At 41.8% G+C, this 12,395-nt stretch overlaps 1 protein-coding gene across 1 annotated transcript in view; it reads right to left on the bottom strand.

The window, feature by feature from the left end:
• Positions 1-12,395, bottom strand: part of LOC120026190 (lipoxygenase homology domain-containing protein 1-like) — a 48,554-nt gene that overhangs the window by 28,198 nt on the left and 7,961 nt on the right. Inside the window, exons 3-7 of the mRNA XM_038971015.1 lie at positions 7,622-7,702; positions 2,559-2,746; positions 748-846; positions 451-599; positions 121-244 (exon numbers count right to left, since the gene is read on the bottom strand). Coding sequence (XP_038826943.1) covers positions 121-244; positions 451-599; positions 748-846; positions 2,559-2,746; positions 7,622-7,702 — 641 coding nt within the window. The remainder of the gene's footprint in view (positions 1-120; positions 245-450; positions 600-747; positions 847-2,558; positions 2,747-7,621; positions 7,703-12,395) is intronic.

Genomic DNA, 12,395 nt, shown 5'->3' with positions numbered 1-12,395 from the left:
TTTATGTATCTGATACAGAATACAATATTGGAACTCAATGTGCTGTCGTTATGATGGTGGGCTCATAGAAATCCTATAATTTATTCATAATTATATATGTAATTCTATGGGTGGGCTCACCCATGGGCTGTGTTGCTCCCACCAACACATCTCTCTGTATCTTTCCATCTTCTTCGTCCATGGCGAACCAGCGATTCACTGGAAACTCATACACCTCCTTGTTCCCCATGTCATCAATGACCACCTGGAGATAGATAACATGTTGTGTGTGTGTGTGTGTGTGTGTGTGTGTGTGTGTGTGTGTGTGTGTGCGTGCGTGCGTGCGTGCGTGCGTGCGTGCGTGCGTGCGTGCGTGCGTGCGTGCGTGCGTGTGTATGTGTATGTGTATGTGTGTGTGTGTATGTGTGTGTGTATGTGTATGTGTGTGTGTGTGTGTGTATGTGTGTGTACCTTATCCAGACACCATCCAGCTGATGAGCCCCTGTTGTTATGGCCAATGGTGATTTTCTTTAGCCTTCCCAGGTTTGGTGTTTCAATAGTAAACTTGTCCTCCGTGCCTCGCTCAAAATTATCTTTGTCACTGTCCAGCCGTCTCTCCCCTTTAATTATATAGAAAGAAACCGTATTGTGATATAGAATTAAATCAAAGCGCTAATGACAGAGCTGGTATTCTCACTGCTAATAACTCAGGAAAGAGCTATATCTTCAGTTTGACCAGTTATGCTACATGAAGAGTCTAAATCTCACCTGTATCGCCATGCTCTCCAAAGATATTCAGGAAGACGTCAGCATCAGTCCCGCTGCCCTTCTCGGCAGAAGTGAACACACTCACTATGTACTTATTCACTGTAAAATGACCAAATATCAAACAGCATAGCATATTTATGAACTCAGTGATATTGTACTGTTTGTATGTGTTCTCATGAATATCTGACAGTGAACCGGTTATGTCATGATATTTCACATAGACACTGCCATCATGGTACCTTTCAAGTTACGCGACCATTGTCACTGAAACTGTACATTTGACTGTAACCTCTCAGTTCTAACCGTAACCTCTCAGTTCTAACCGTAACTTCTCAGTTCCAACCGTAACCTCTCAGTTCCAACCGTAACCTCTCAGTTCCAACCGTAACTTCTCAGTTCCAACCGTAACCTCTCAGTTCCAACCGTAACCTCTCAGTTCCAACCGTAACCTCTCAGTTCCAACCGTAACCTCTTAGTTCCAACCGTAACCTCTTAGTTCCAACCGTAACCTCTCAGTTCCAACCGTAACCTCTCAGTTCCAACCGTAACCTCTCAGTTCTAACCGTAACCTCTCAGTTCTAACCGTAACCTCTCAGTTTTAACTGTAACCTGTAACTTCTCTCTGTTCACATGTCTAGTCTCATGCCTCGTGATTCTGTTTGTCTCCTCCTTCTTTCTCACAACAGACCACAGACAGACAGCCCATAATTCCACTAATCCTCAATGAGCCAGTTTCCAGGTTAAATATTCATATACTGTGTGTGTGCGCACTTGCGCACTGCGTGCGTGCGGGCGTGCGGGGGTGTGTGTGTGCGCGCGCGCGTACAGTAAGGGTGTTCCCATGCCAGCTGTCTGGTTTGGAATAACAGGTCTCCTTGAATACACTTGGAAAGTAGGCACGCGCAGAGGCATGGTCTGTGTCCCCTACCATGGTGACATTTGTCCCCAAGAGACATGCACCCTGCATCCTACTCTCTCTCCGTCTCTGTCTAATAAGGAGTTGTAAGGTGAAGGTCACATGGTAACAAGAGGACTACAATGCTTACCAGCCGATTAGGCTCCATGAGGCACCTTACACACAAGTAACAGTAGGCAGAGTAACTTACGTAACTTTGGTTTATGCTTAAGAACATGAAGTGTGGGTTAATTAAGCAATAAGGCACGAGGGGTATGGGATATAGCCAATATACCATGGCTAAGGGCTGTTCTTAAGCAGGACACAACGCAGAGTGCCTGGATACAACTCATAGCCGTGGTATATTGGCCATATGTCACAAACTCCCAAGGTGCCTTATTGCTATTATAAACTGTTTACCAACGTCATTTGAGCAGTAAAAATAACTGTTTTGTCATACCTGTGGTATATGGTCTGATATACCACGACTGTCAGCCAATCAGCATTCAGGGCTCGAACCACCCAGTTTAGAACTACAATTATAAACTGGGTGGTTCGAGCCCTGAATGCTGATTGGCTGACAGCCATGGTATATCAGACGGTACATGGCTAAGGGCTGTGTCCAGGCACTTTGCGTTGTGTTATTCATAAGAACAGCCCTTAGCCGTGGTATATTGGCCATATACCACAAGATACAGCATATGCAATGCTGCTCCTAAATTATATGGCAATGTTCTAGGTTTTCCTTTACGTCATATACTGCATGCACTGTAGAGTGTATTCAGCGCAATAGGTATGCAGTGGACAGTATGAACTGTAGAGTACAGCCTTGTGCAGTGTAGCCTACACATCTTCTATGTGGATTTAACCTGTATAGCATACTGTGTGTAAAGGTATGCACTCCAGAGTAACCTACGTTTGGGGACATCCATGGGGTTGAGGCTGCCCAGCAGGTCTCTGACATATAGGCCATCCCCCTCCTCACGGCTCAGCCAGTTGTTGCAGGCGAAGTAGAACCGCAGGTGTGGACGGTTCATGTCGGTCACCACGACCCGGTCCAGGAACCAGCTGGCGTTCAAGCCACCTGTGTTGTCATGTTCAATCCTGGGGACACAATGACAGTCAGGTACTGGAGGAAACATCTCCTCATTTGACAATTAGTCAAATTTCCACCCACTCTGACCATAGTGGGTGAAAACGCCCTTTGGTGATGAAATTTCACTTCCTTATGTTATAAAATACATTTTACCAAGACACATATGATTATTCATGTTCTGAATTGTTCAATAAATATATTTCTCTAACATTTAATTAACAGTATATCCAAAAAGTCCGATTTCGTAACCTAATACATACAATAACAAGCATCAACAGAACAGTGCAGCTTTCTCACAGCAACTTAGAGGATTTTACATGTTTTGGTGGTCATCTACAAAGTTGTTTCCGCGAGTCTCAAAAAGATAAATTAACATGACATGAGCTGAATTAAATGTAAAAGGCTTTGAAAATAAAAAGCTTGCAGTACACTCAGTGCTCTGTTTACATTTCAAAGAGATACAGTTGTTTTTTGGTTTTTCTAAATCTTCAAAGAAATTAAAGGAATTTTGCATTACAATGAAAAGCGTATACTAAAATAAGAAAATAGTACTACATGTCATGTCTCAAAATGTATATCTTACCTCTATGTTGTTTTATGTCCTGCGGATTCGAGAAGAAAGATGACGAGTTCAAAGTGAGCCTGTCAAGTAACGTTAGTTAATTCTAGCACAGCATCCTTCCTAGATGACAAGATGCTGTGCATTTTTCCATATTTAGTCACCCTGTGCATAGACGTCAGTTCAACATCTAGTTTTGATTTACGTATGGTTGAGTTGTCAAATAATGTGAATTCAACATGAAATCAACAAAACATTTCTCCATTATGACATTGGATTTAGGTTAAAAGTTGTATGAATAAATATGAAATTCCCTTAAATTGATGACTTTTTGCAAATCCAGTCAGTTTTCCACATTGAGTTGATTGAACGTCATCACATTGATTTATTTTGTCAAAATGATGTGGAAATTTTGATTCAACCAGTTTTTGGCCTATTTGGTCATTTTGGCCATCCTACAAGTGTAAAAACTCCAATCACTTTTGAACGGATTATGAAAAAGATATGGGGGTTGGACCATTGGTTTTCTTAGAGGAGTATTGGACACCCAACAATTAGCCTTCTGATACTCTAACTCATTCTATAGGATACACAACACTGTTAAACAAAAACAATTGATAATATAATATTGCAACTACGAGCTACCATGTTTGCAACTAAGCTGCCACCATTTGAAAAGTACTGGGGAAGCACTCCAAAAAAATGTTGGGATGATAGTCCTAATGTAGTTTTTCGGAGCATATGCAGGGAGACACATTTGCATACCTTTTCAACACCTTCATAATGTTGGCAGCTTATTGGGAGGCTAGTTTTAAAACACTTTATTTTTACAGAGAAGAACTGCACTGAACTTTAAAAAAATAACAATAACACTCACTCACTTAATATTGTAGCTGAATTCGGGAATGATATCCTACTAGCCTAGACCTGAATGACCTTTTCATTTATTTTCCATATTCCGATTTTTGTGGTGGCAAAGAAATCTCCGGGAAAATACGGGGCACTCCGACACTTGTTTCTCACAGAGGTCATATCATGAAAGAACACGCTGTTGTGTAGTGGAGGCTATGCAGGTATACCTATACACACTTTTTTTTCAGTGGGCATTGCTTATACTCACTTCTTAATCCCAAGGGATTAGTATCAACGTAGTGCAGTGGTAGGCGGCTGATTGCATATGATAGTAAAATGTGTAGAATATCAGGAAAATAGCTTATACAGTTGAAGTCGGAAGTTTACATACACCTTAGCCAAATACATTTAAACTCAGTTTTTCACAATTCCTGACATTTAATCCTAGCATAAAGTCCCTGTCTTAGGTCAGTTAGGATCACCACTTTATTTTAAGAATGTGAAATGTCAAAATAATAGTAGAGAGAATGATTTATTTCAGCTTTCATTTCTTTCATCACATTCCCACTGGGTCAGAAGTTTACAAGTTTACACTCAATTAGTATTTGGTAGCACTGCCTTTAAATTGTTTAACTTGGGTCAAACGTTTCGGGTAGACTTCCATAAGCTTCCCACAATAAATTGGGTGGATTTTGGCCCATTCCTCCTGACAGAGCTGGTGTAACTGAGTCAGGTTTGTAGGCTTCCTTGCACACGCTTTTTCAGTTCTGCCCACAAATGTTCTATGGGATTGAGGTCAGGGCTTTGTGATGACCACTCCAATAACTTGACTTTGTTGTCCTTAAGACATTTTACCACAACTTTGGAAGTATGCTTGGGGTCATTGTCCATTTGGAAGACCCATTTGCGACCAAGCTTTAACTTCCTGACTGATGTCTTGAGATGTTGCTTCAATATATCCACATAATTTTCCTCCCTCATGATGCCATCTATTTTGTGAAGTGCACCTGTCCCTCCTGCAGCAAAGCACCCCCACAACATGATGCTGCCACCCCCGTGCTTCACGGTTTGGATGGTGTTCTTCGGCTTGCAAGCCTCCCCCTTTTTCCTCCCACGATGGTCATAATGATGGTCATTATGGCCAAACAGTTCTATTTTTGTTTCATCAGACCAGAGGACATTTCTCCAAAAAGTATGAACTTTGTCCCCATGTGCAGTTGCAAACTGTAGTCTGGTGTTTTATGACGGTTTTGGAGCAGTGGCTTCTTCGTTGCTGAGCAGCCTTTCAGGTTATGTCAATATAGGACTCGTTTTACTGTGGATATAGATACTTTTGTACCTGTTTCCTCCAGCATCTTCACAAGGACCTTTGCTGTTGTTCTGAGATTGATTTGCACTTTTCGCACCAAAGTATGTTCATCTCTAGGAGACAGAACGCGTCTCCTTCCTGAGCGGTATGATGGCTGCGTGGTCCCATGGTGTTTATACTTGCGTACTATTGTTTGTACAGATGAATGGGGTACCTTCAGGCATGTGGAAATTGCTCCCAAGGATGAACCAGACTTGTGAAGGTCTACAATTTTTTTTCTAAGGTCTTGGCTGATTTCTTTAGGTTTTCCCATGATGTCAAGCAAAGAGGCGCTGAGTTTGAAGGTAGGCCTTGAAATACATCCACAGGTACACCTCCAATTGACTCAAATGATGTCAATTAGCCTATCAGAAGCTTTTAAAGCCATGACATAATTTTCGGGAATTTTCCAAGCTGTTTAAAGGCACAGTCAACTTGTATGTAAACTTCTGACCCACTGGAATTGTGATACAGTGAATTATAAGTGAAATAATCTGTCTGTAAACAATTGTTGGAAAAATTACTTGTGTCATGAACAAAGTAGGTGTCCTAACCGACTTGCCACAACTATAGTTTGTTAACAAGAAATATGTGGAGTGGTTGAAAAACAAGTTATTATGACTCCAACCTAAGTGTATGTAAACTTCTGACTTCAACTGTAGATCAACATGAGATGATCTATAAAACAACCCAAAAAATCCCTGCCCCATGACAAAAAGTTTAGAATTTGATTTAAAACAGCATAATTTTTCTCTTAGCCTCATGACAAAATGTGTAGGATAGCATTATAAAACTGCAAATGTTTTTCTTTGCACCATTGCAAAATGTGTTGAAATGCCGGAAGTTAGCTGACCCCCTCTCCCCAAATGCGGGGACCCCCAAATGTGGTAGTCCAGCCCTGAGTGGAGGTGTAGGCTTACACTGTATCAATTACACTGGACACCTGCTTGTCGAACATCTCATTCCAAAATTATGGGCATTAATATGGAGTTCATCCCCCCTTTGCTGCTATAACAGCCTCCACTCTTCTGGGAAGGCTTTCCACTAGATATTATAAAATTACTGTGGGGACTTGCTTCCAGTCAGCCACAAGAGCATTTGTGAGGTCGGGCAGTGATGTTGGGCGATTAAGCCTGGCTCACAGTCGGCGTTCCAATTGATCCCAAAGGTGTTCGATGGAGTTGAGCTCAGGGCTCCGTGCTAGCCGTCAAGTTCTTCCACACCGATCTTGACAAACCATTTCTGTATGGACATCACTTTGTGCACGGGGGCATTGTCATGCTGAAACAGGAAAGGGCCTTTCCCAAACTGTTTCCACAAAGTTGGAAACACAGAATCGTCGAGAATGTCATTGTATTCTGTAGTGTTAAGATTACCCTTCTCTGGAACTAAGGGTCCTAGCCCGAACCATGAAAACAGCCCCAGACCATTATTGCTTTTCCACCAAACTTTACAGTTGGCACTATGCATTCGGGCAGGTAGCGTTCTCCTAGCATCCACAAAACCCAGATTTGTCTGTCGGACTGCCAGATGGCGAAGCGTGATTCATCATGCCAGAGAACGTGTCTCCACTGCTCCAGAGTCCAATGGCGGTAAGCTTTACAGCACTTCAGCCGACGCTTGGCATTGCACATGGTGAACTTAGGCTTGTGTGGTGCTGCTTGGTCATGGAAATCCATGTCATGAAGTTCCCGATGAACAGTTCTTGTGCTGACCTTGCTTCCATAGTCCGTTTGGAACCCTGTAGTTTTGCAACCGAGGACAGACGATTTTTACACACTACGCGCTTCAGCACTTGACAGTCCTGTTCTGTGAGCCGTTGTTGCTTCTAGATGTTTCCACTTCATTATAACAGCACTTCCAATTGTAGTCACTCAGACAATCTATGTCTCCTCACTTTTTAAGACTTGGATGTGACCCAGATCCCATCTCTAGCACTATCATCATCACAACCCCCAGTGAACAGATGGTGCTTAACGCTCGGTGATCATTCTGAGGAAATCCCCCACAGGCATTCTAAACTCAGTCGGCGACTACAGGACAGTATGATGTTAATGTAGTGTACTATAAGGTAAACCAGTGGTTTCAGCCACCATGATGCCATCACCACATGCCATGCTGTACCTCAGCTTCTTCAAGGGCCCAACATTGTGTGTTTTAATCCGGAACACGTCCGTCTTATTTTTCTCAAATGCCGTTCGGCTTCTGTAATGTGAAAAAAGATAGCATGAGCAAAAGAGAGAGACAGCCTACAAGATAAATAGGGACAAAGATAGATCTGGTCAATTGCAGCTGTTGACAGATTAGACCACTTGGTGTGAGGCACAATGAGGATCTCCTGCCAGGCTGGTAAGGGTGGCAGAATCCCAGTATTCTGTTGCCCCCTCTAAAATATTTGTAACACTTTCTTTGACATGAGTGGTCTTGAATGTACATGACACCTCATGAAAGGTCTTATGTCATATTCATGTCATATGAACCATCAAATAAAGTGTTACCTGAAAGACAATCCTATTCAGCGTCAGATCAAAAGTGTCATGTGCATAGGCCAGCCTACTATTGTCTCTGTCACAGGGTGGTAGAATCGGACACCTGCCCAGAGACAGTCTGGGGTTTTGGCACGAGTCTACCCACTCCTCTACCTCTGACAGTGACAGATAGCTAGTGTCTCTGCGGCAGGTCCTTCTCTGCCATCCGTGGTGAATCAGATACGATACCCTCCAACAATAGAGAAAAGACCTGGCATTGTCATTGACCCACATTTCTCTTTTATGCTCCCCTGCCCACAATTATGGTCAATATTCAACTCTATGTGACAATGCCAGGGCTGCACTCCCTAAATAAAGCGCAAATAAAGCTGTGTCTAAAATGTACCTGCAAAAGAAATACAAACTGACATTGACAAAACAAATCAACCCCAATGCAAACTTTGGAATTCATGTCACTTGAACAGTTATATCTGCACAGTTCCATCGGAATTCATGTCACTTGAACAGTTATATCTGCACAGTTCCATCGGAATTCATGTCACTTGAACAGTTATATCTGCACAGTTCCATCGGAATTCCAAAATGTTGCATTTCGCTCTGCCTTGATTGTTCCAATCTTGCAGACCTGTTGAAAACCAGAGCTTCCACTTACCTGTATCATGATGCAAATGTTCATTGATCATTCCATAATACAGGTAGAACATACAGGACATAGGCTATATCTGAGTAAGGTGAAACTGTACTCCTCAGTTGTAATGTTGGTAATAACAATAAAGCTATATGTCACAGCTATTTGTAATGAATTACACATTGACACATGGACCTAGAAAACATGAATATACTCAGCAGACTGCATACATACTATATGCACATACATTTGTATATATACAGTATCTCCGTATGTACATCTGTATATTCTGTGACATATTGAGTCAATGTGCCTAATGTGATGGGGGAGAATGACAGGACTTCCAGGTGTGAGTGACAAGGTGTAGTCAACTGTACTATAGATGAGGCCTAGGTACAGGATGCTGTATATGAGTAACTCTATCTGCGTATCCATGGGTGTGTAATGATAAGGACAGCCTGCGACTGGCATGATAACAGTCCCTGTACTATGGGTCCTCATATTACAACACGGATTAGTGTGTCGTCTGGAAATGACATCGTGGTCTTCTTTCATTTGCTCTAAATGAAAAGAAGACCGGCCATGTCACGTAGTTCTTCCTTACTCCAGATACTCTGTTTGTCCATTATGTGTACGGAGTGCATCCCGTACTTTAGCCAGGCCTCTATCAAACGCATTACAAGCTTTGCTTCCTCTCATAATGGATCGTATCCACCAGTCACATCATTTCAATGACCATCTGGCAGTAGCTTTTTTTGTGGTTTGATAAATGTACTGATTTGATAGTTAAGGTCAGAGCAGCATCACTAAGTCAGCTCATGTGAGGCTCATGTGGTTAAAGTTACAGGACTGCACTCTTATACAGCCTCATACCCACAATGCAACACAACACAGGTAATCCTACTGTAATAATCATCCTTAGGTAGACAGATAAAAATACCTCTTTTCTGTGCTGAAGAATCAGAGAGAAATGCAAAGGTTAAAGGTTAAAGATTAACAGTTGGCATAGAAAATGTTTTTTTTTTTGCACAAATAGTAAAAATCCACATTGTACATCCCATTCACAACAACCACATTGTACATCCCATTCACAACAACCACATTGTACATCCCATTCACAACAACCACATTGTACATCCCATTCACAACAACCACATTGTACATCCCATTCACAACAACCACATTGTACATCCCATTCACAACAACCACATTGTACATCCCATTCACAACAACCAACTTGTACATCCCATTCACAACAACCAACTTGTACATCCCATTCACAACAACCACATTGTACATCCCATTCACAACAACCAACTTGTACATCCCATTCACAACAACCACATTGTACATCCCATTCACAACAACCACATTGTACATCCCATTCACAACAACCAACTTGTACATCCCATTCACAACAACCAACTTGTACATCCCATTCACAACAACCAACTTGTACATCCCATTCACAACAACCACATTGTACATCCCATTCACAACAACCAACTTGTACATCCCATTCACAACAACCACATTGTACATCCCATTCACAACAACCAACTTGTACATCCCATTCACAACAACCAACTTGTACATCCCATTCACAACATCCAACTTGTACATCCCATTCACAACAACCACATTGTACATCCCATTCACAACAACCAACTTGTACATCCCATTCACAACAACCAACTTGTACATCCCATTCACAACAACCAACTTGTACATCCCATTCACAACAACCAACTTGTACATCCCATTCACAACAACCAACTTGTACATCCCATTCACAACAACCATATTGTACATCCCATTCACAACAACCAACTTGTACATCCCATTCACAACAACCAACTTGTACATCCCATTCACAACAACCACATTGTACATCCCATTCACAACAACCACATTGTACATCCCATTCACAACAACCAACTTGTACATCCCATTCACAACAACCACATTGTACATCCCATTCACAACAACCACATTGTACATCCCATTCACAACAACCAACTTGTACATCCCATTCACAACAACCACATTGTACATCCCATTCACAACAACCACATTGTACATCCCATTCACAACAACCACATTGTACATCCCATTCACAACAACCACATTGTACATCCCATTCACAACAACCAACTTGTACATCCCATTCACAACAACCACATTGTACATCCCATTCACAACAACCAACTTGTACATCCCATTCACAACAACCACATTGTACATCCCATTCACAACAACCACATTGTACATCCCATTCACAACAACCACATTGTACATCCCATTCACAACAACCAACTTGTACATCCCATTCACAACAACCAACTTGTACATCCCATTCACAACAACCATATTGTACATCCCATTCACAACAACCACATTGTACATCCCATTCACAAAAACCAACTTGTACATCCCATTCACAACAACCAACTTGTACATCCCATTCACAACAACCAACTTGTACATCCCATTCACAACAACCACATTGTACATCCCATTCACAACAACCACATTGTACATCCCATTCACAACAACCAACTTGTACATCCCATTCACAACAACCAACTTGTACATCCCATTCACAACAACCACATTGTACATCCCATTCACAACAACCACATTGTACATCCCATTCACAACCACCAACTTGTACATCCCATTCACAACAACCAACTTGTACATCCCATTCACAACAACCACATTGTACATCCCATTCACAACCACCAACTTGTACATCCCATTCACACCAACCAACTTGTACATCCCATTCACAACAACCAACTTGTACATCCCATTCACAACAACCAAATTGTACATCCCATTCACAACAACCAACTTGTACATCCCATTCACAACAACCAACTTGTACATCCCATTCACAACAACCAACTTGTACATCCCATTCACAACAACCAACTTGTACATCCCATTCACAACAACCAACTTGTACATCCCATTCACAACAACCAACTTGTACATCCCATTCACAACAACCAACTTGTACATCCCATTCACAACAACCACATTGTACATCCCATTCACAACAACCAACTTGTACATCCCATTCACAACAACCAACTTGTACATCCCATTCAAAACAACCAACTTGTACATCCCATTCACAACAACCACATTGTACATCCCATTCACAACAACCAACTTGTACATCCCATTCACAACAACCACATTGTACATCCCATTCACAACAACCACATTGTACATCCCATTCACAACAACCAACTTGTACATCCCATTCACAACAACCAACTTGTACATCCCATTCACAACAACCAACTTGTACATCCCATTCACAACAACCACATTGTACATCCCATTCACAACAACCAACTTGTACATCCCATTCACAACAACCAACTTGTACATCCCATTCACAACAACCACATTGTACATCCCATTCACAACAACCAACTTGTACATCCCATTCACAACAACCAACTTGTACATCCCATTCACAACAACCACATTGTACATCCCATTCACAACAACCACATTGTACATCCCATTCACAACAACCACATTGTACACCCCATTCACAACAACCATATTGTACATCCCATTCACAACAACCAACTTGTACATCCCATTCACAACAACCAACTTGTACATCCCATTCACAACAACCACATTGTACATCCCATTCACAACAACCACATTGTACATCCCATTCACAACAACCACATTGTACATCCCATTCACAACAACCAACTTGTACATCCCATTCACAACAACCACATTGTAC

Source organism: Salvelinus namaycush, chromosome 31, assembly GCF_016432855.1.
Source record: "Salvelinus namaycush isolate Seneca chromosome 31, SaNama_1.0, whole genome shotgun sequence".
NCBI classification, from domain to species: Eukaryota; Metazoa; Chordata; class Actinopteri; order Salmoniformes; family Salmonidae; genus Salvelinus; species Salvelinus namaycush.
This window is presented reverse-complemented; position numbering and strand designations above follow the sequence as displayed.